Source organism: Anarhichas minor, unplaced genomic scaffold, assembly GCF_050575085.1.
Source record: "Anarhichas minor isolate MPS153535 unplaced genomic scaffold, ASM5057508v1 ptg000038l, whole genome shotgun sequence".
Classification (NCBI taxonomy): domain Eukaryota; kingdom Metazoa; phylum Chordata; class Actinopteri; order Perciformes; family Anarhichadidae; genus Anarhichas; species Anarhichas minor.
In genome coordinates this window covers 1,966,641-1,991,091 of record NW_027466484.1, presented here as the reverse complement: position 1 = coordinate 1,991,091, position 24,451 = coordinate 1,966,641, and the positions used below count along the sequence as shown (strand labels likewise).

The 24,451-nt window shown below is 46.9% G+C and overlaps 1 protein-coding gene across 1 annotated transcript in view; it reads right to left on the bottom strand.

Annotated features, from left to right (window-relative positions):
* The window catches only part of eif2ak3 (eukaryotic translation initiation factor 2-alpha kinase 3), a 30,431-nt gene extending 6,572 nt beyond the window's left edge, over positions 1-23,859 (bottom strand). The window contains exons 1-12 of the mRNA XM_076107400.1: positions 23,346-23,859; positions 13,661-13,790; positions 6,573-6,767; positions 6,343-6,473; positions 5,801-6,053; positions 5,515-5,683; positions 5,231-5,356; positions 4,897-5,019; positions 4,532-4,761; positions 3,464-3,576; positions 1,529-1,651; positions 864-1,013 (exon numbers count right to left, since the gene is read on the bottom strand). Coding sequence (XP_075963515.1) covers positions 864-1,013; positions 1,529-1,651; positions 3,464-3,576; positions 4,532-4,761; positions 4,897-5,019; positions 5,231-5,356; positions 5,515-5,683; positions 5,801-6,053; positions 6,343-6,473; positions 6,573-6,767; positions 13,661-13,790; positions 23,346-23,644 — 2,042 coding nt within the window. The 5' untranslated portion in view covers positions 23,645-23,859. The remainder of the gene's footprint in view (positions 1-863; positions 1,014-1,528; positions 1,652-3,463; positions 3,577-4,531; positions 4,762-4,896; positions 5,020-5,230; positions 5,357-5,514; positions 5,684-5,800; positions 6,054-6,342; positions 6,474-6,572; positions 6,768-13,660; positions 13,791-23,345) is intronic.
* Positions 23,860-24,451: the final 592 nt, after the last annotated feature.

The following is a 24,451-nucleotide window of genomic DNA, read 5'->3' as shown; positions in this document are numbered from 1 at the left end:
AAGACACCAGACTTTAAGGAGATAGTTTGGATGTTTTGCAGTGGGGTAGTTATCCACGGTCGGTGTTTTACCTACAGTCGTGGACGGTCAGCACGCCACCAGTTCGGAGAAACAGACAGGAGGCTCGGAGAGCAAAGCAACGTACAGCTGTGGGCGGGGTCAGCAGCAACATTTATTTTATACACCTAAAATAAAATCTATATCCATTTAAGTGTACGCTATATGTGGAGTATTTCCACTGCTTCACCTTGCCTTCAGACAGCCCTTTCCGATGTCAAAGCGAAGCTGTTATCTACGTTCTCTTCAGAAAAAAAGATTTTACCTCGAGAACACGGGAGTGTCTGGTCTACCACTGACTCGATCCACTAGTTTGTTTGTGTTATTGTACGACTTAGGAAGTTCGGATTCAACAAAGTCACACAACAACACAATATAAGTTTTGCTGCAGCCCCCGTGCTGGAACTCCACCGTCTCCTGTAGGTACATACTACACTGACTACGGATGAGTACCTCATGCAAACACACTTCAAAACACCCAAACTATTCCTTTAAGTTAACCGCCCCAAACATGCTTGTGTGATTATGCATGAAATTAATTTTTTCATGCATTTTTCATCCCCTGGCATTTAAACATCTGTCTTAATCAACCAGTGAAGTGAGGCGAGTGATGTTAAGTCTGGGGAGTAATAAATGTCAGCGATGCCATAATTCCTCCTGAGAGGGGGGGGGGGGGGGGGGGGGGGGCTCTCTTAGCATGGAAGCCATCCCTGACAACAGACCCCATGGCAGTGCTCCTGGACATGTCTGACCTGCTGAGCTGTACAGGGCGACGGGTTTAAAACATAAAAAATAACCTGGCTAACCTGCCGTCTTTCAGCCACCTCTGATCCATCTCCTCTTGCCAGCCCTTGGGGGGGCTCTCCTGCCAGGCGTTGAAGTAGCGGATGATCCCCGGATGCTCCAGCTTGGCCAGCGCCTTCACCTCTCGCATCACCTTCTCCCGGGCGAGCTCTCTGTGTGACGTGAAGCTGAGCATTAGAGTTGAATACATATGCAGGACCACCAGGACTACGTTTTTCAGTAGTCGGGTTCCACATTTCCAGGATGTCAAGACACAAATCCTTTGAATTGCTACTAAGACATTGCTGTTTATTAGATTTATTTTTTGAGGCATTGTTATAACTATCAGACTGTGATGACCTTCATATGAGCCCAGTCTTGATGCACCGAGGTCTCAATAAGCGCTTTCATAAAAAACACTGGCCCTAAAAACACAATCTGGTTTGATATGCGTGGCGTGATGTACCAGTAAACAACATGGTCTGAAATGAGAATACATGCAGCGCTGCCGTCAGCTGAACACCACATTTGCATGCTTGTCAGTAGGAGTATGAATACATGGCTATTATTTGTACCAAACTGTCAGTTTTGCCTCTGTGTGTGTTTAGACATGTAGGTTGCAGCTTACATAATTCAGTCTAAGGAAACCGACACAGAGGTCTGTGGTGTGGCCGGCGAGAGGCGCTACCTGTTGGGCAGACGGATTCGTTTGATGGCGTAGTTGCAGTCGTCCACTTTGTTGCGGGCTTCAAACACAACCCCGAACCCCCCGCGGCCGAGGCACTGCACCGGCTCAAAGTCAGTCAGGTACCTGGGGAGAAGACACCTTGGTTGTCGTTTTTTTTGCACAAAGGGGAATCGCTCTCATCAATAGAAAGGAGCTGCGTGTGACGAAGCGTTATCTGCTACTTCTCTGACAAATTCCAAAGACCTGGGATCAGTCAGTGCCCTGTGGCCGAGTAGGCTTATTAAGTGGTAAAAGGTGTTTACCAAGGAAGGAATTACTACCGAGGCAAGATTAAACTGGCCCATTATTTAAATAAAAAAAGGTTTTGATCTATTATACTGTATTCATTTGTTGTTTCCTGTTGTAAACATATGTGCATATGTGCATATGTGCATTGTGTATTGGGGGTTGTTTGGCTCGGTGTGGGACCCGCTGCTCTGCACCCTGGTGAAGCATCTCTTCTCAGGCTCCTCTGGGGATTGAAGGCTGTCTTATTAGGGAATGTGTGGGCACATGTGAGTCAGGCCTCCATTCCTGATCTCTATCTGCCTCCCAATGATCCTGACTCACGCCCGCCTCAGCTGCTGCAGCCGCCACCACATTTATTTAGGGAAACTTTTTTCGGTGAAAGCAATTTGCAGCAGCAGCTCTACTGGAAAGGGGAGGGGCGGGTGTCATTTTGGGATGGATCAAAAGAGGAGAATGCGCAAATGGTGACAGCAGGGGGGGGGGGAGCAGCTTAATCAGATGCTTGCTTGCGTTTAGGGGAGAAGAGCTGTAATATTCAGCTAAAGAATGTAAACATGCAAACTCCCATCGATCAGAAGACACGAGGTCAGTGAAAGCCCATCAATTATGGCGACTGATCATATTTGGGATGTCCACAATAAACTTCTGCCAATGTGCTGACAGCGGTGTAAAGTGACACTGCGACCCTATGGCAGGTGCTGCTGGGCAGGGTGGGGTCTGCTCGATGGCAAACAGCTGAGTTATCCAATCACGCACCACTACGACTCCCATCTCTCCTGTCTCTCCCATCGCTCCCATCTCTCCCGTCTCTCCCGTCTCTCCCATCTCTGCCTGGTCCTATCGAGGCAGGCCGGCTGGAAGACCAGTGGTCACCATGGTAACAGTGCCGAAATCTGTAGCTACACCTTGAAACAGAGCGAGACTCTCGGAGCGAGACTCTGAGAGAGAGACTCTGAGAGAGAGACTCAGAGAGAGAGACTCTGAGAGAGAGACTCAGAGAGAGAGACTCAGAGAGAGAGACTCAGAGAGAGAGACTCTGAGAGAGAGACTCAGAGAGAGAGACTCAGAGAGAGAGACTCAGAGAGAGAGACTCAGAGAGAGAGACTCAGAGAGAGAGACTCAGAGAGAGAGACTCAGAGAGAGAGACTCTGAGAGAGAGACTCTGAGAGAGAGACTCTGAGAGAGAGACTCAGAGAGAGAGACTCTGAGAGAGAGACTCTGAGAGAGAGACTCTGAGAGAGAGACTCAGAGAGAGAGACTCAGAGAGAGAGACTCAGAGAGAGAGACTCAGAGAGAGAGACTCTGAGAGAGAGACTCTGAGAGAGAGACTCAGAGAGAGAGACTCTGAGAGAGAGACTCAGAGAGAGAGACTCTGAGAGAGAGACTCTGAGAGAGAGACTCTGAGAGAGAGACTCTGAGAGAGAGACTCAGAGAGAGAGACTCAGAGAGAGAGACTCAGAGAGAGAGACTCAGAGAGAGAGACTCTGAGAGAGAGACTCAGAGAGAGACTACATCGTTCAAGCGTGAGGATAACAACTCCCAGCGGAGCGGCAGTGTTTTGTCAAGCTCTCCTGAGTCATGATAAAACAACAAAGCGTCATGGCGTGTTGATGATGATGTCATTGTGATGATGTCATTATGATGTACCTGGACACATATTCGCTGGAACGGGTCTCCACAGCAACCGGCTCTTTGGATGCCACAACCTCAAGGTCAAACTTGCAGTCCGTCTGGCACTGCGTCTCCGACTCCTTCCGTTGCTTTGAGGGACAGAAGGAGGACGGCAAGGACACATACATGTGAGACACGGGACACGCAGGGCAGGACATGTGTTGAACCTCTGCTAAGAAATATCTATGACCTCTTTATATACAAATATAAATAAATATAAAATAAATACAGAATTGAGTTATTACTACGAGACACAGTAGAGGGTTAAATTAAGAGAAGAGAATTGAATATTCTCTGATATAAAAAAAGTCATAAATTTACAAGAAAAAACTGAATTGTGTGGCTTCACTTTGCAGGGTTGGATGAGCTTCATCACTCCACAGATGCCACACACACAGGCTCGTGAGGAGGACGCTGTTTTCTTCCGATTCACGGCGATGTCTCTTCAAAGTTCAGATGCTTATGACAATATGGTGCTTCTGAGCTAAAAGTCACGAGTATTTGCTTATTGCTAGATGAGATGAGGTCATCCGCTGCAGACGCAACACACGAGCTGCGGCAGCTGTTGTGTGACAAGGTTGAGCCGACCTTGTCACAGTGATGTAATGTGGTTCCATGGAGGGTTTTATTCTCACAAATGGACAACTGTCATCTCAGAGAGTTTGCAATTTAGTTTTTTGGTAAATGTATTACTTTAATTTTGGAAATTATTTTTTCTCTGAATATTACATTTTTGACCTACAATGGTCCCAATATGCCGTCGTACATCACAGCGTGAATCCTAGTTTTAACATCCAAATGAAAACCTGGACATCCGAGGACGTGGACGGGACAATACGTTTTGTTCAGAGACATTTTGAGGAAATATTTCCTTATGTGGAGCATTTTGACAAAATCAAATGAAGCCATCTCTGCATACAGAATCTTAATCATAACCATGATGATGAGTCACTTGTGGAAGCTGTTGTTATTCTGTGTCTCACATTAACATTCCATGACAAGAACAGCCCCCAGCAGCCACTGTGGGTATGGCTTGCTTCTTACCCTCACATAGGCCACTGGGGCGGGAGGGTGGAAGAACTTGCGGACGATGTAGGTGGTGGCGGCGATGCAGAAGACGATGGTGCCGAGGATCTCCTTCCACCAGGGCAGCAGCAGCACGGGGTCCTTCCTCCTGCGGCTCTCGGCCCCCGCCCCGGTTCCCTTTATCAGGCTGACGGCACTGTCGCGTTTCTCCCGGTAACGCTTGTTGTAGGGGAAGTAGTAGCCGTTGTCTACGGAGAAGAAAAGCAGAAAAACGATCAGCGGGTTTATGTTTGTTTTCGTCCGTCTCAGCCAATTCACTTTTCTTCGTACACAAGACTCGACTGTGGTCTTTTACAGCCCTGTGTCCAGTATCAGGACCTCACCATATGGATACTGAAGGACGGACAGGGCTCCGTTGCTGTATTCTTCATGGGAGAACTTGTCATTATTCAGACACTTGTCAAATTCATCAGAGCCGACCAGGGCTGGTGTCCGAGATGGGGAATCTGTGTCAAGGACAAGATGAACATGTTTTTTGATCTCGGCAGGAGGAGGAGGGATCAAAAGAGTCAGAATAACAATCGCAAGATTAATCATGCATTAATGGGAATGAAGACAAAGCTCTGAGCAACAGGGAACAAGCCCAAAAGGCTGCTGATTAAAGCAATGCTAATGAAGCCATGGTTGGGTGGTTAGACAGAGGAGGTGTGGACTTACGGACTAGAGGCTTCCACTTGACTGTGGGTAGAGGAATTATGTCTTTGACCGATCCGATAGCTTTGGAAGAGAACTTTTCGCTGATCCTCACCGAGGACTGGAGGTAGAGCTGTCCCTGGTACATCCCTGACAGAACCAAAGAGTAAAGACATGTACTACATTCACTGGTAGTTCATGTGCTGTCGGCGTTTGTGCTGAAAACAAAGTCACAGAAATTGCATAGAAGGCTACTCCACATTATGAATGAGTACGAGCATGCAGTGTGAGCGTCTGTGTCTATTTACCAAGGTAAACACTGGACTCTTCTGCTCCTCTGGCCTTCTGGGAATCGTCGTCGTCCTCCTCCTCCTCATCAGTTTCCGACTGGTTGCTGTAGGCGTTGTCGTCAAACAGGGCGATGGGTGTGACTTTGCCCCCGCCCACCAGCCAAGCCGAAGCGATGGGTGTGCAGAACTACACAACACAGGCGACGCAGAATGAGTCGGTACACTTCACCGAATTGACTCAACTTAAGTCAAGTAAATAAACCGCTGCAAACACGCTCAGTGTAAATGCTCATAACATCTCTACCTGACGTTCCCAGACCAGCTGGCCATCCGGCGCCGCACTGAAGGCCATGACCTTCCAATCGGGAACAGACACTTTGATGACGAGGTCCAGATTCTGGTTCTGCTGGTCCTCCGTCTCTTTTGGTTCGTCAGCGATGACCCGCTGGCTCTCCCTCCAGGCGTCGCCGTTCGCCACCTCTCCCTCCAGGAAGTTCATGCCAGACTGCGTCTCGGGAAGGAGCTTCAGCTCAAAGTTCCCGACGCTGAAGTTCCACCTGGAATCCAGAGCGATAACACACGTTGTAAAACATAAGAAAGTAAATGAAATCTGTTGTATGTTAATGATCCGGTCAGTGCGGTAAAGCCAACAGGTCAACAGAAGACATGTTCAGCCAACAGAAGACATGCTAGTGTGAGCTCCTAGTGGCTGAAAGGTTAACGGACTTTATTTAAAGCCGCTGACGGAAAGTCGATGGAACACCACACAAGCTCCAGCGGCCGTCCCATGACTCAAAGTGACTGACTGACGATGACAGGCTGATTGACCGGTCGAATAAAACTCACTTCTCCATCCCTGATCGCGGCCTGATGGCTCGCACCGTCTTCTGAGTCCTCTGCAGCAGGAGCACATCTTCGGCCTCCATCTCCTCGTCCCCCCAGCGGCTGCAGCCCCCCGCGGAGCAGATGTACCGAATCTGAGGCGAACAAAAGGGGGGGTTATTCTACCGTCTGCATGTGGCGAGAACAAAATGAATCAACACACCTCGAGCTTCAACTGAAGTGATTTCACTGACCTTGCCGCTGTAGGCCCCCAGGGCGTAGGTAGTGAGAGATTTCCCCCCAACCAGGACGGTATCCTCCCCGATCCGGTAAGACGAATCCAGCAGGGACTCCACACTGAAAGGCACTGCCTCCATACTCTCCCTGTCCCGGTTCCACTGGAACAAGGCACCGTCCAGTGAAGGGATCACCATCTTATTGCCAAACACCTGCAGGAACAAACACGTTGGTTTTCAGGAGTTGGTGTCGATTGACTACTTGTCAAAAAACAAATTGATGTTAATGAGTTTGAAAAGCACACCAGAAGAAAGGGTAGGGGTCATTTCTCTCTCCTGGAGGGATGTAAAAGTCGCTTTTCGGGCCCTTTGGCTTGCAGTCTGAACGTAGTCTAAGAATCTGCTGAACAACACTGTCCTTGGCAAAATAATTATCTGATGCAACGGCTTTTCACACACATCAGAGCTCCTGGAATATCTTTTACGGTCTTTTAAAATGTCGTTTTTTTTGTCGTTTTTTAGCTCAGACAGACAATCGTTCAAACACAAAACCACTGGCCGACACACATCCGCCCACACGGCAGCAGCTTTGGCCCCCGCACACTTGGACTCGATCCACCGGCTTGGTGGGACCATTACACAACTAAGAGCCTAAGTAATTAACCTGGATCTTTCTAAAAGTGTGCAAGCGTGGAGAGTGTGCGTGTGTGTGTCATTAGGTGCTCACTGTAAGGGGGCCAGCGAGGATGACATCATTGCAAAAAAACCTGAGCCCTAATCCTGATTTAACCTCCGCAGCTTTAGCTCGTCAGTGGGTTTAGGGACAATTGTTTTCTTCACTTCAGTCATTGTTATACAAAGACTGTCGTCAAGAATCTGGACGTCCCAGTTGTGACTCACTCGTTTCAACCAACTGTTCAGGGACATAACGGCAGCGTTTGGACCTATTACTGATTCCGTGTCTCGTTAATGGACACGTCAGGTGCTGCTGCTGTCAAACAGTTGATCTTAAATCATATTTAGACTCTTCAAAACAAAAGTCGGAGTACTTGCTTTGTGGTGGATTAAAACATGTCAGAAGTGATAAATGTGTGGCAGGATGATTTACTAGAGAGCAGAGGTGATGTCATCTTTCTAGAGGGAGGAGGGGGAGGTGCTTTAGAGACAAGAGGATAAATTTAGCAAGTGAAAGGAGGAGGGGTTAAGAATCTGACCATCACATCACACCATGTTGGTATGTGTGTGTGTGTGCGTGTGTGTGGGGGGGACTTCTGCTGTGGATGAGTCATCCCGCTCCCGATGCCCTAATCCATGTCTCTGATCCAGCAAAGTGTCCCAACACCCAGGATGCCGTCTCCTCCGTGCCCACAGACTCTCACACACTGGTGGTTCCACTCCAGCGACTCCTGCACCGGCCCGCAAAACTCTCAGATCAGCAAATTGTGAGACGAAGGAAAAACAAACAGAGGTTGACGTAAATTATAGAGACGTAAGGAAATCTAAGTGGTGCCCAGTAGGCCAAACTATTCAAACACGCCGGTTCAACGTTAATGCTTTATAGGCAAGTGGGCCATTGATCTACTTGCCCAAACTGTTTTATCCTCTAACGCCGCCAAACTAAACTCCTGTTTTCCAGGATAACCGACATGCTCGCTTGTGCTTCAGCTCATGAAAGTTGTCTTTTATCCACCGACATGTTCTCACAAGTGCCAGATGGGCACTATGCAGGGCCCGCTCTCGACAGAGATGGCTCACTCCTCAACTACTTCCATCATCAGCTCAGGAAAAAGCATTGTGTTTATTTATGTTTTTACCACTTGTCCCATCGAGCAAGTGAGTTGCTAGATTTACGAGCCCAACGTGATATTTGACTTGCCCTGAGCAAGCTGGCATCCTTATTACTGGTGGTTTAGATGGGGGGGGGGGAGATCCTTAAAATCCAGCTCACAGTGTTACACATTCTATGACTTTAGGCATCAGACATGCAGAACATTATGTGAGATGCATTTAATTTCCCACTGGTGGGTACGTTTACTCACGTATTTTACCTGTGCAGCATTTAGTTTATAGAAATCCCGCAAGAAATTGCAAAAAAAGAAAAGAAGGATTTTCATTAAAATGTAAATTTGTTAATTATTCAAAATGTGTAGCTGTGAAGCGTCACAGAAAGGTTTGAGGAAATGATTAAGTTCTTGATTTAATGAAAAACAAAAACAAACATCAAAGCAAATTAAAGGTATTCTTTGATGAGCCGTGTATAAATTATGACCAACGGCCGAACCCCTTTACTGGTTATCCTCTGTGTGTATGAACTGCTTTGGTTTACCAGGTCTTTGTTTTTTGTTTTTTTTTGTCTTGTGTTAAGTTTCATATTTTTGCTACATCTTGAAAACAGATGAAAACAAATCAGAAAAGAGCTTATATTTTTATATCTTTAGGAGAATAGTTAAATTAAAGATTAAAAAAGAGCCACTTAAAGAAAATATTCTCAGTGATTAAAAAATACTGACTGCTCAGCACAAACACTTTCTTTCTCCTCGTGTCTCTTTTGCTATGAATTTCCAATGCCTATTAATGTTTTATGAGCTATAACTCAGACCCATTCACGTCTCCAACCCTCTTCTCCTTCTTGAATATGCGGATGCGCCCTTTTTTCACAAATAGACCCACTATCACCACCACCAGCAGAGCCATTCAGCTATTTTCAGGCATCCATCTGTTGGCTGCAGGCAGCATGAGGTTATATCTTCACTGCGTGTGTGTGTGTGTGTGTTTGTACACTATACAGTACTATGATGATTATTAGCTCATCTGTAAGGGTCTATCTCTATTAGTGGTGCTTTAAAAAGTATTGGTTCTATACACATATCTCTAACGGAGGCATTTATCCAAAGACGTGCTGATGAGCTGGAACACTTGATGATTATCTGATATTACTGCAGTCATGTCATTGCATCCCCCATGGGACACACGGGGGCGTAGGTTCAGAGGGAGGGGTGAGGGGTGAGGGGTGAGGTCGGGCGTGTGTTTGTGTGTGTTGCTGCCGACGCTCCAGTGATCCTGTCAAACAGTGTCAGCCCACACGGCTCCTGCTCAGTCAACGGGCAGCAGACAGAGAGAGAGGTGAAGTAAAAACAAACGCATGAAAATAAAACCTGAGTGGCCGGAAAACAAAGGTCGACTTTCTGCCAAAGACATCGCCCGTCTTGCCTTTCTTCCTTTCCTTCGCCACGCTGGAAGAATTATTGCTCGTCACAGCGCGGCCATCAATCGTTTAGTCGGTGTAGCGCTGATCAATGAAATCCTCTCATCGTTCATTCATTTACACCGCATGCCGGCAGAGGTATGTGTGAGTGTGTGTGTGTGAGAGTGTGTGTGAGTGAGAGAGTGTGTTTGTCTGTATTGTCTGTTATGTGATGACATCATCTCTGGTCTGAGGCATTACCTCACCTCCCCTAATCACCCAACCTCCCCCCCTCTGTTCTTCATCCCTTTAATGCCCCCCCATACCACCCACCCCCCCGCATGACTCACTCCACGTTGGCAAAGACTCCCTCCATGTAAACCCCCCCCCCCCTCCCCCACACTTTACACAGACACGCCCTCCCCCCCCCCTCCCTAACACCCCGGAGCGACTCCTGGCTTTTTGAAGTGATGGCTTCTTTTTCTGCAGACAATGCTGTTTGTGGCTCTGCTGTCCCTCATTTAAAAAAAGAAAAAGAAAAGAAAGAGGCACAAACACACAGTGCAGCAGGTGAGTGGCTGCTTCCTCCCCGGCGTGTGGAGGCCAGCCAATGGCACGCCGGCAGACACCCCCTAGCCATCACCGAGCAGACTGGGGTCTCAGGGACCCGGCATTCACCAATGAAACTGCAGCTGAGTGCTGAGGAGGCGTGGGGGCGTGCGGCCCCCTCCTCCTCCACCAACACACACACACAGAAACAGAGCAGGCAGGCATCCCAGGTTACGGAGGGCAGAGAGGGTAAAGCTAGATCGAAACTTACATAAAGCACATGAGCAAAAAACACATGAAAGACACACACACACACTAGTGAACACTCTGGGAACCATAACAAATGACGTCACAGCGAGTCATCAGGTTCAGAGCTGACAGGCATCTCTTCGCTCTGTCAGCCAAATGAAAGCAAACAGGTGAAAACGCACAGATAGAGGGAGTCTCACTCTCTCTCTCTCTCTCACACACACACACACACACACACACACACACACACACACACACACACACACACACACACACACACACACACACACACACACACACACACACACACACACACACACACACACACACACACACACACACACACACACACACACACACACACACTGGAGGATGTTATGAATTCATTGACACTTCCTGTGAAGTCTCACACACTGAACACAGACGTAAAGGAGAGAAAACTCTGCTCTTACCTGTTACATTTTATATTAAGATTGGTTTATTGTTCTGGTTGTGTGGTTTCATTTTATTCATTTAGAACATTTTAATATGGTTCAATGTCTGAATATTCTAAAGAATTTAAACTTCGTTGCTCTTTGAAAAGGTTTATTTGCATTATTATGCTATTATGTAATCATATCAGTGGAATAAAATAATCAAAAAATGCCAATAACATTGTTTATTACAGTTATTTTTTGGGATAATATATTTTCCAAATGTCATGACTGGAAGGATAATCAATCCATGTAAGCTCCTTCTGTTTGGTCACATTTACATTTCTTACAGAGATTGTTTAATCAAATTAACAATATACGAAAACAAAGTAGCATTGGGAAAAACAAAACACTTAAGAACTAAGACAAACAGCAAGCTGTCAGCTCAATAACAATATCTTTTGGAGCTCTTAATGTGATTCATAAGCAAGTGCAAGACTTTCCTCAGACCGTAGAGACGCTTTGCTTCCACTGATAGAACGAGTGTGATCTCTCGTAACTCAGCAGAGCGGGGAGCAATTTTGTTATTCAAGGTCAACATCACATTCTGATGCATCCAGTGGAGAAGCTATACTGCGCTCACACAGTCTGCTCCGAGGAACCTTTAGGGGTTCTCCACTGCAGAACCCCAGAGGACCCCAGAAAGAAAGGTTCTCTTATCTCAAACACAGCAGTTCTGCACCATGCACCATCGTGAAGCACAATACGTGGTTTTTATTCGACGCTCACTACAGCAGCAGCTGATTTCAGTGATTGGTTCCCTCCTTCTAATTGTAGGTTTGCTAATCAGGGAACTGAGCTGCTGTGGCGTTTAGCTGGGATGACAACATGCAGACCTCTCCGGCTCAATGGCACGTTTATAAACCCACTTATATGTTCTTAAACACTTGAAACGCATTCGAATTCTAAACCAAAATTCATTTTTTTTACATCTATTTACTCTGTTTGAACGTAGTGTTCCTGCACAGTTATAGGCTCCACTAGGGCTGGGCGGTATACCGGTTCAACCGGTATACCGCCCAGCCCTAGGCTCCACTATATGTTTCCAACAATAATAAAACTGTTGTAAAGTCCAAAAGCAAAAATGTATTTAAAATAAGGTCGATGTAATTATTTCCACAGTTCACAACATGTTTTATCTGACGGGACATCCTGCTGGAGGCTCACGCCTGTATGAACGAGGCGGTGCAGCATGGTGTATGGTGATACATTACATGTATAGTTTATTATAGAGTCCCCATTGACTGTTCCCTGAAGCACAACCAGTCATCCTGGGATCTATTTATAGATCAACTATTTGTTTTTCAGGGAGATGACGTCGTAAAATACGACGACAGAGATTCAAAGCTTCATTTGAAAACCTCAGAAGAAGCTCTGAATGTAAAAATGATGAATTACTCATTTATTCTACGGTGAGTGAGCTGGTTATTCCGTGTTAACCACAAAGGACTGATTCCAAACAATCAAACACAGCCCACATGTCAAAAGGTGTTAAACGTCATGAACGGGTTCTGGATTGCTTTGTTGTTGTTATCCCAGACTAATAACGCAGAAACCTCTTTATATGCCAGAGCCACAGAGTTCATTACACTCAAACAGGCCTCACCAGCACCAGCGGACCAACATTACACTGAGCTCAGCCGCCACCCAGACCCTTGTTAGTATCCGAGGCTTCTTCCCCGAGGCGAAACTCTCACACAGAGCGAGTCCACATCAAAGTGAACCACGAGCACGTGTCTAGTGTGCATCTGGGAGAGCAGCGCTCTGGGCTACACTTCACTTTCAGCCTGTCGGTGTGGGCGGTTTAAGCTTCTGTGTACATGGACAGACGAGGGTCTTGCTGTGCTTGTATGTGTAAACCACCACAGTCAACAAAGAGGCTAATCCTCCAGGCAAACTACTTCTCAGATGTGTGTGGGGGTGTACAGTATGTCTGCTGTGTATTGTGTGCGTGTGTGTGTGTGCGTGTGTGTACATGAGATAATTGTAAGCAGCAGCAACCCTTGGTTGACTGTTCAAAGTGCGCTGAGTTCACTTGTTGGTCTTACTGTCTACAGAAAGACAGCCAGGAGGGAGCGTGTGTGTTTTGAGGCATGAGACTTATATGACTGATATGTCCAGACTGTGGAAATTGTCTTTTTCATCTCGCGGTGTGTCTTAATCAGCTGCACAGCCTCTGTTTAACCTGTCTAAAGGGATAGTTTGGTTGTATGAGGTACTTCTCCCAGTATGTAGAAACAGACAGGAGCCACCAGACTCCATTAGAAACAACAGCAGCTTTACCTCGCAGAACACAGAGGGCTGCTGGTCCACCGCTGCCTCCATCGGTTAGTTTGTTTGTGTTATACTTACTAGTGGAGACAGTAGTCGCACCAGCAACCCACGTGTTCTGCCAAGTAACATTAGATTCTGGTGGCTTTGGCAAGAGCACAGATAACAGCTTCAGCTGTCTCAAGGTTAATCAGCAAAGATATCCTAAATATAATATAAATACAGCGTGCACTTCTGCTCCTGATGGGGTATTGCTGCATACAACACACTGACTATGGATAAGAATGAACGTCTTTATTTGTTATGTGGACAAAAAGGGCAAATAAATCAAGATCTGTATTGCTTTAACATTCGTTAACATAATGCAAAGGTTGGTCTACCTCAGGTTTGCTGAGGCTGGACGACACCAGGCACCCCGAGGCGACATCTAGGTCCCACTGCTTCCTGCCCTGGTTGTGAGGGTCCAGAGCAGAGATCCGCCCGTCCAGGGTACTGATGATCACAAGAGACCTGGGGACAGAACACAGAGACGTCAGCACGCTGCCCACAGAAGTACTGGTGGACACTTATTACAGCTTCACAGTCCTTTCAGCCGTGGGCACCGCCGCCGACAACCTGCCCCGTCTTCCCACTGAGGGTTCACGTTTAATGCAGTCAAAGACAAAACACTGAAGGGCGAGGAATTGTTAAGTGGTGGTGCAGATGTTGTCTTTCCCTCGCTAGTCCTCAACCTCATTGAGCAAGCAGGCTGACCTTCAACTGCAGCCAACGGCACACCTGTGCCATGACAACCCCCATCCTGTCTGCCCGTCTGGGTGGCATGTTGATTAAAGAGGGGTCCTGAGGATGATCACACCCGACCAGCCGGCCCCCCACACATGGCAACTTATTTCCATAAGAACGTGTGAGATTCTCAGAGGTTAGTGAACCGAAGCAGAAATTCAAAACATCATACTATGTGGCTGACATGCTGGGTGAAGACTACAAGGAGTGAGAACTCTGCCGATGGTGAGTGAACTCAAAATAACAGATGGGTGAACTGGATTAGTAAACGATCCTCCATCACTCACAGACCATCACACGATGTGTCCATTTGCTCACAGTCTTCAACGTTTATCGAGGGATGTAGTCCCACAGAGCAAAGCCCACCTAAACCTAAGACCAGTCTCACAATCAAATGAAGAAACGCTGGCTCCATTATGTCCTTTCCTTAAGTCCTCATTTTAAACCAGTGGACATACATTTGTTGCACCTCAGGTATGCAGAGAGCCCACTGATGATGCTCTGAAACAGATGGTAACGGCGACTGTTAAGAGCACACGGGGGGATTTGACACGGAGACTTTTCTCGGGCTTAAAACTGTTATTACCGCCATAAAATCAGCCTCATTTACATGTAAAACCGCAAAGAAATGTTTTAGGTGTCGACAAAGACCGTCTCGTATTCAGAGTCCGTGGATTCGTTCAGTGACGTTTCTGATTAGTTTGGGCTTTCTTCTGGGCTCTCCAGCTGTGGCAGAAAATGAGTGTTAACAAATATTGGCTTGGTGGCCCACAAAGACGTGCTCGGAGAGAAACCACATCAGTGCTGTGAGGAAAACAACCAAACCGTGTTTAAACTCACAGACCTTTGTTGCGAGTACGCAATGATGACACCCCGTTGGATACAATACAAATAATGTATCACTGGCAAAAATTACATTGATTCCTCAAAAGATGTTTCATACTGAGTTCTCTTATTTCAAAATATGTGGAAGTATCTTCCACATATTTCATTCAGAGGTATTGTTGTCAGAGACACAGCGAGGAGCTAAAAATAAGACGCAGGGGGAGAAAGCGTTTCCCTTTAGATGATGTATGGGCTACGGATTTCTCACCGCACCGGCACGCTTTACCTCAGAGAGAAGATTGTTTGAATTAGTGTAACTTGAAGAGGGGGTTTCTCCATCAGTAGTAAACTACCAATGCTCCAAGTGAGTTTCATTCCTCTGTATGTGCCCACACAGCAAGATGCGTTCAAAGTTGCTCTCTCTTTGGTCGAGTAACTCCAGGCTAAAAACAGCCCAAGTGAGTTGACTGAATGAAGACATCCAGCCCCACCCTTCGCCCAGCGCTTAAGGGTTCTGCCGCATTGCTTGTCAGTCATGTCCCGAGCTCTGGCGGGGTCCGCCTCCTGACTATTGATTTCTATCTGTCTAGAGGAGATGCTGTCAACGGGGCTCTTAGCTTTATTTAACACACACACGCCATCTCTGAGCGCCCACTGCTTCACATCCACCCAGCTGGGACCCGAGCGGCTTCCCTCTGTGGGCCACTGGGGCATATGGAGGGTTTTAACTGCTTCCCTCGAGGGCACCAAGACAGCAGTTGCTGAGGGAAGACGCGCTGTTACACTTGTTCACTTTCACATCTCAGACTGTAAAGAACACGATGAAATAAAAGAACAACCGTGGACACCCTCCATCATCTTTATTCATGTGCACTGTGAGAGTTGTTAACTTAAGCCGAGTGTATTCACATCAGCGGGTGAATTGATAAGGACGAGCTATAATCCCTTATTGATCTGACCTATCGAACACTCTCCAGTCTTGAAGGGGAAGGAGCGTGTTCAAGAATGTTTAAGCCCGAGGACAACTAAGAAATGGATTGTTTCAGAGCGCGCAAATCAATCTGAGGAAGGTTTCTCTTACGTTCCGCTGTAGAGACTGACACATTCACAGGGAGTTACACTTCACTGCTCTGGACCAGCTAGAAGTTTGCATAAAACTGCAAATAGGATCGCTTAACAATAATGAGCCATGTGTCTTTCAGCCCCATCAAAGCCAAGATTATCTCCCCAAATCTGCTCGAAGCATTACCAGCACCTCCACTGCACTGGAGTGTAGCGCTCTGAGAAAAACATTGTTTTTCCTCTCAGCCACCAATGAGAACACAGCGCTAAAGCCCGCTCTCACACTCTCCATTGGCTGCGAGACCCTGCCAAAAATATTAGGCTGATTGGTTGTTGCTAAGCAGTCGGCTCGCTGAGAGGGTGGAAGCTTTTGGCGGCCTTCGCTCGGATGGCCCCGCCCCCTCCGAGTGATGCTGTGAATGTGAAAGTGAGGGAGAAGAAGTCACCGAGAGCATCGGGTTCAACATCACGCACGGAAAGAGAGCGAGCAAGAGGTAGAAGAATTCCATTGTGATCAAAGGCTTTTGTGGAGTCTTTGTACTCCAGATAAAGGATAAGAAGGCAGGGGGGGGGGGGCTTCACTCTACAACTTAAGGTATCATAATGGTAATGGAGAAAACGAGCAGTGGAGGAGGGGAAGGGGGGGGGGGGGGGGGGGTAGCTATAAAAATAGTACTAAACCGAACAATAAAAACAACTCGCACAAAACAAACAGCCCACTGTATCATTTACAACTTGAGGCAATTTATTTTCCACGTCTGGGCCCCGAGACACCGCTGCGCTGCTCGCCACCAAAGGGCCACATGTAGCCTGTGGGGCCGGAGACGCGGACTGTCACAGAGAGTCGGGCGGCGGAGACGCCGAAGAAGACGTTGGGATGGAGACAGAAGAGCGACAAAGAGAGGAGAGCGGTGAGGCTGCCAACAGACTGAGGGTTGTTAGCGTGCTCGCCTGTAATGCTGTCAAAGTGTCATAATACTGCAGACTGCTTCTTCAATCACAAAGCGTATGGCGGAGCAGGGAGCCAATTAGCCTCGCTCTCACCAGACTCTGCTCCTCAGAGACACTCGCCTCAGTCTGCATGCACGCACACACACACACACACCGCCGATACCGGGCTGCTGGTAAACACACTCCATTGAAAGAAGCAACCAGGATGTTTACACAGGCCAAGTCTCCAAGGAGCGGGAGCCGACGAGCCGGACCAATCGCAACAGCCCTCCGCTGCCCCGGCGGCCAATGGGAGCGCTCTTTTTCTCTGCGCCAAGCCAACGGGTGGGCAGCTCCGCAGACTCTGAGCCAATAGCGGGGCAGAAGTGTCTGTAACCATGCAACAACGAGCAGCCTGGATGCACGCTGGAGTGTGGAGAGTTCGGCTGCCGCGCAGCCACAGAGAGGCAGAACAAAAATACGAGAGCATGGGGAGCACGTGGGGAGAAAAGTTATGGATGCAGCTCTGAGGCAGAGGCAGCCACACCCAGAACCAACAGCTGCACCAGCGGGGGGGGGGGGGGGGGGGTCAAGTGCATTCCTGCGCACATTCATACAGATAAGTTTTATTCTGAATCAGAAAAACAACACAAGTAGCCTGATTACAGAGAGAACGGATGAAGCCAAATATCAAATAGGTTTTTTAATCTTTCAGATAAATGGTAATCCTGTAATCTCATCCAGGAGATTTAAAGAGGGGCCTGCAGGCAGTTAGCACAACACAGCATGGAACCTGAACCGTGTCTTTTTCTTTGGCAAACATGAATATATGAATATGTTCCTAACAATGCCTTGTATGAATGACTACAAGATTAAATATCTAAGAATAAAATAAAGTGCACCTAATAATCCCAGATGACACTCTGCAACACCTGCACTCAAACGCGGCTTAATGTGATTTGAAGGTTTATATAACGGTCCTCTAAACCTGGTGAATAAACAAGTGATCTTTGTTTTAGCAGCTGAAGCCAAACTGATGAAGATGAGCTTCAAACACCGACCTCACATCCATCAGGGTCACTGCAGCAGACCACCGCAGCAGAGAGCAGAGGGTGTGGCTTAGAAAAAACAACAGAAAAAACTTCTAGTACTCGGATATAAAACACACCATTAAAAAGCCTCTCTCTCTCTCTCTCTCTCTCTCTGCATAAGTGCGCTCCCCTCTCCAACCCGTATCACCTCACACGTGGTAAAATCCAAACTCTATGGCGCCACACTCCTGCCGGCTGATTGGCTGGGCTGCAGCTTTGATCCGAGGATCTGATTCGTTGTTGCTAAGCAGTGAGGAGCCACCGAGAGTGAAAACAAGACAGCATGGCCCTGCTAACCACCAGCTAGCTCCTTGTTTTCATCCTCCCTCCCTCCCTCCCTCTCCGAGTATCCCACCTTTCTGCCTCTGCCCCACCCATACTGCAGTGCTGCAGGATGGGTCCTGCCGACTTACCGAAATAGCCACTGACCCAATAAACTCATTCCTCCTGATAACATTCAAAACAATTATTATGTTATTTATGAAGAACTGGTTATGAAACAGACAGTGTTCATCAAGTGCACAGGAAGTCAGGAAGGCAGTGACAAAGACACTAAAGATGCTCACATGTCACCATCAGTAACGTCTGCACACTAAACAATAACTTTAACGTCATTACAGAGAGCAATGAAATAAGAAATAGTTGAATTAACACTTCTCAGAGTGAGTTCATCATTCTCATCTTGACCTGTTATTTTGGGGACAGTTTATATTCATAAAACCTTCAACATCTCCCTGGTTACATGAAGTGGACTACTGGAAGTTAGAAAAAACAAAACAAGGAAATGAAGAGAATATCTTCCTCCTCCCCCTTTACCTAACTATAGACAGACCCATGTGGCCAACTCAAATTCAGAGCACTAGCCCGTCTCTCCGACGCAATTGGTCGACAAGTCGCCCGGCTCGGTGGATTGGCTGTTGCTAAGCAGTAGGCTGGTGGGAGCCAGCCGGCAAGCACGGCGGCCCAGAAGAGCTGTTGCCGCTACACAGGGCCCTGAGGGGGGTGTGGGGTGGGGGGGGGGGGGGGGGGGGGGGGGGGGGGTAGCAGGTTCAAACAAAGCTGCTGTCCTCTCTCTTCTCACCTCCAAGTGCTCCCTGAGGTGCTGGAGGCCCCCCCCCCATGGAGCGCTCACTGGCGGAGGCGTCAAACCTTGCAGCGCCGTCACATGCATGATTCACACACACACACACACACACACACACACACACACACACACACACACACACACACACACACACACACACACACACACACACACACACACACACACACACACACACACACACACACACACACACACACACACACACACACCTCCAGAGCAGAGGTTGTAACGTATAGATGGCAGCGGTAAAAGTGAGGCGGCAGCCGACGCAGCTTTTCGTCACAAACTGAAGGCCGGATCAAAGTGAGCATCTCGAATATTTATAGATTACAGGATACGGGCGCGGAGGAGGGGATGAAAAGAAAACCAAACGACTGCAACTGACAGAAACTTTAAAAAATGTGACATCTGAGCGTAGACTGCTTTTCAAGCCGTCCGCACAAAATGTTTTCAAGAGTCTGTGTTTGAAGCGCTCCACTCCGTTCTCTTACCAACACAAAGAGCTCCAGGCTGGAGAGGTATGATAAGAGATAGCAATCCTTCCGAGGTAATATGGGTTCATACGCTTGGATTCTGTGCCATGAACAAGGCCATAACTCTTGTTCTTTTTGTTTGAAACAGTGACTCTGTAAAGTTGATCAAGGGTGTGTTAACGTTGTTATCATCACCACAGGACCTCGTCTGTTTGACGTGGAGAACAGCAGCAGCCGCAGGTAAAAGCCTTGAAAGGTCACAGAAGCAAACAGCGATACCTTTTCAAAAGGCTGACCTAATTAATGCTGGACATAAAAAAACAATTACTTCCCAAAAAATGTTCTATTTTATTGCTTCACACTGAAGTCGCGGCTGGGTTTCTTCTTTATTCTGAAGTTCACGGTCATCACTGTGTTTGTTAAACCACGTTTAGACATGTATTCCCTCTGTTGTAAATGTGTTTTCTGACATTTTAGAAGTCTAAATAAGCCTAAACAAAGAAACATACCTAAATCATATTTCATTTCTCGTGGCATTTTTAAAGTTCAACGGCAATTCTCCTGACAGATGGATGGAAACGGAGCATGGAGTAGAGTATATACTCAAGGGGTGACAATAAAAAGCAACGTGTGTGTGTGAAGGTAAGGGAGAGCATTGGGGAAGGAGTGTGAGAGGTGAGGTGTGTGTGTGTGTGTGTGTGTGTGTGTGTGTGAGTGAGTGAGAGGGAGGGAGTGAGTGAAAGAGAGAGAGACAATATGAGAGCAAGAGACAAAGAATGAATGCAAGGGAGAGACAGACTTCAACAAAGACATCCAGGCAGAGAGACAGACAGGATGTGATCGAAGGTCTTTCTGTGTTTTGACACAAGTTAAGAAGACAACCTTCATTATTATGAGCATTATTATATTATGAGGTCGTTATTATCGCAGCTAAACCTGTCATCTTTAACATGTGTTGTTGTTTTACAGACGGGCTGTTGAATGAATAATTCACTTGTTCAGCCTTCCTGTATCTGCCTCCAGAGCCACTTTGTAAATTGTTTATCTTGTTGACGTCTACGTGTCAGTGTTTACTGTTTGTTTTCGGGACCATGTGTAGATTCACACCCTCTGCGGTAGCATTTTGAAAACTGACAGAAATAAAAACTTTGTTCAATGTACTTAGATCATTACACAGAAAGTACAGAAAACTAACTTTTGTGCCAATATTTCAAGACTATTTTTAATGTAATAAACCAAAAACAAAAGAGGGAAATTAACACTTTAAACCGCTGATGCTCTGGACGATATATTGTACATATTAACCAAAGAGTGGTCGATATGAGATGACGCAAAGCCAATACGTGGTGGCAGACAAACTAAGTATATATGTGAGAAAGATCACGAGAGATGGGAAAGAGAAAGCGGTCCACAGACTGGGGCAACGTGAGAAAGGAGGGTAAACAGACGCAGGCGGGTTTGTATGTTTGGGAATCGAACGTTTAGGCTCAGAGAGCGAGCAGTGGCAGGGTGTGACGCTCGGGAGCGTTTTCTGCAGAGCCCGAGCAAACTGCTCCGCCAATTACTTTCAACTTCATCTTGGTACTGTCCTAGAGGCAGGAGCCTGATCCTCCTTCAAGTCCTTCCCCGCGTGTTGCCCTCTCGCCAGAGAGACTTCACCATCACTTATATCCTGATCGGTTTGTGAGGAGGTGCACTGGGCGTGAGCAGCGCAGCGGTGTACACAAACACTGTATTCTTGTAAACATCATGTAAAACAGCTTTTTCTTTTTTTCCTCTGTCTTTTCCAAAATAACAAGTAGGACAATTAATTACAGCTCTTGGTCTCGACTTGAGCTCCGTGGGGCCGACTGCTCGGCAGCTCCCTGTTGTGACAATGCTGGGTTTGTATGGCATCCCAAATAACAAGCACTAATATGTGAGGCTTTGGGGGTTGTCAGGAAGCCTTTCCGTGAGGTGCAAGATTAAACAGAGGGACTGCAAATGGGGAATCCTGCTGCATTGTTGTTCTTACCGAGGAGATACGGCAGCACGTTTCAGTATTACGGTAAGAAACGGCAAGAACAGAGGTTGGACTTTAACAATGTTTTCAATCTTCTGACTGACTGAGCGGCACATGTAGAGAACTACACAGAGAATCATTTAGAGAACGGCCTGATGTGCTTCGCCGGACTAAGAATGAATGTAGACGCTGCATCACACTCAAAGGTGTCTGTGAGGGTTCTGGTACATAAAAACAAATATGGCAGAGAGAAGGAACATCATGAAGAAAACACTGCGCAAACATCTAAGGTAGGCGTCAGAACCTGCTGTTTACCAGGGAAGACTAAATCAATTGCCCTGCCCACTGCGCCAAGTACTGCGTCTGACTTTGGGCAGCAGCAGCAGGTCTGACGGGGTTCGGTAAACCTGAAATCTCTGTGAAGTCCTAAACTTTTGACTGACAGGATCCCGGGGATTTTTTCCTCAGCTGAGCGACATGTCTTTGCATAACAGCTGTAAAATATTAACATGCACTTGTCGTGTTTGATTTGTGTTCTTGGTGTCTGAGTGGTGGAGCGCCCATCGGATGCTTTTTCATTTATAACAACTGATTTAAGGTTAACTCCAAGACATAATCCCTAACTAGGACCATGATATCTATCTGAAGCTACTCCACTTATTTCTACTTTGCTAAACAACAACAGACCTCAGAACTCAGACAGAATGTCACCATGTGAAGTCAAACCCTTTGGACATCTTTATCATTACGCTGCAGAGACACTTTGTCACAGCTTTGAAATGCCACAAATATTAATTCCCAATTAACTGTAATTAAAATAAAAGGGACTACTTCCCTACTTTACTTTTGCCAGCTCAGAGCAGCCTATCTGCTGACAGGAGGAGATAAGCGGAGGGTCCTGAGTGGACGCTGGCTCTGTTGTCAAGTGATTAGGGAGGTCCCCTTCATGCACAGGGATCTCTGTAGGACAACACAACCACCACGACACAAACGTGCTACTTTATCAAATAAACTGAAACAAGTGCAGTTTTGCAACTTCTCAGATATGCGGACTTAACTGTGCTTTGAGTGACGAGCACGATTACAAGGTTACCTGGATTTCCAGTATCGAGCTCTAACAAATACCAAGATCACAACCAGGAACATGTCAGTTCATTCCATGTCACCAGCTCCACGGTGGACAACTTTGGTTTCGTTACAGGCTGCTGTCAGCGCGCAGGAACACACCATCCAACCACACACACACACACACTTGTGGTCGATGAACTAGAGCGTGTTTATAGTCCATTTCATACAAACTGTCACTTTAAACAACACACTACGATGCGTAAACACAACCACCACCTATCATCTCTCCAGAATTAGCCAGTTGCAGTTATCCGCGTGTCGCCTTTTTAAAACTTCGACACATCAACATGAAGTCACACTTTTGTTTTTGATGTTTTGTGCTCACACCAGTTTGATGGCAACTCTTAACATTTCTTCCATAAGAATGTATCAACACAATACGGGAGGATGATAACGCGTCAGAACGAGGTGCGACACAAACAACCACGACAAGTTTCGGAGGAGGAATACTTAGCACTTAGCGAGAGACTGTCAATCAATGCGATTGTTTTAGCTGCTTTAAATAAGAAAATAGAGAGTTTTCTTCATTTCATTTAGTTTGTCATGTTGGGGTTCGTCCACATTTCGTTCGTTAAACATTTTGCATGCGTAACAATACTCGCGGCTGCAACAGTTACTTAACAGTTGACGTTACACTTAATTAAAATAAAATAAAATGTGTTGTACCCTGTCGGTTGGACGTTTCCGTTACTTTCTCCGAATGACTCGTCGGCCTCCGCCTCCGACCCGGTCTCGTCATCCTCCACGGTAACGTCTGCTACAATGACCGGAGAGGAGCCGACGTTCCCCAAGCCGCACTCCATGACTGTTCTTCTTGCACCATCTTCCCCCTCCGAGGTCGACCCTGAACCCCCGATGGCTGAGCCTTGGTGAGCGTGCGTGGTTCCGAATCCAGTGAGCGCTTTCAGCAACAGCAGGAGCACCAGGGAAATGCTCACGTTTCCAAAGTGAAGCCCCCTTTCCATTTGTAAGACTGGCACATTAGTGAAGTATGAGATTTACATGCCACTAGCTAGGTCTTGTAAATCTTAACATAAAAAAAGTTAAAGTGCACCAAAAAAACAACAACTGTGGAACTACAAAATGAAATCCCGTAGTGTCTTGTAAAACGCCCTTTCAAATCTGTTCTTTAAGTAAACATAAACAGCCACTGGGACACCATGTTATTCCCTTTATACTTGACTCAAGATATGCCTTGGTAACGCTAAGCCCCGCCTTGTTTCTACACTGGGATTGGACGGTCAAATCCCTACATTCGTTAAAATGTCATCCGGCCGTTTCTCATTGGGCCGTTCGCTGTCAATCACGCTACTCGCATACTAAACAGAATACGATTGCAACAGAGACCTGTCACTCAAGAAGGCGGGCTCAGAATGTTCCAGCCCCCCAAACAGTGCGTTTTATTGGCTAATCCGATGTTTGTCAAAACAGCGCATGCGCACTTGGGCGGCTGGCACACAACGGGAGCAAAAGGTGACGCAAAAAAATCCCCGGTGGCGAATCCTGTGGCGGGTATATGATTGGCTGGGATGTGTCGTCGTCCGTCCAATGAGAGAGACGAAGCTGTCACAGCAACAACGCTATTGGTCGATTTTCGCCCTCGCGGACTAAACGTAAGCACGACATTGGATAGTTCAGTTGTCAATCAAGAGTAGTTGTCAGGACAGCCGACAAGAAAGCTTCAACGTGGCTTCACTGTAGAGCTGCATTTCCTGTTCCTGATCACGAGTTTTTTGTTAATGCAAACAAACAGGAAAGGGCTATGACATAAT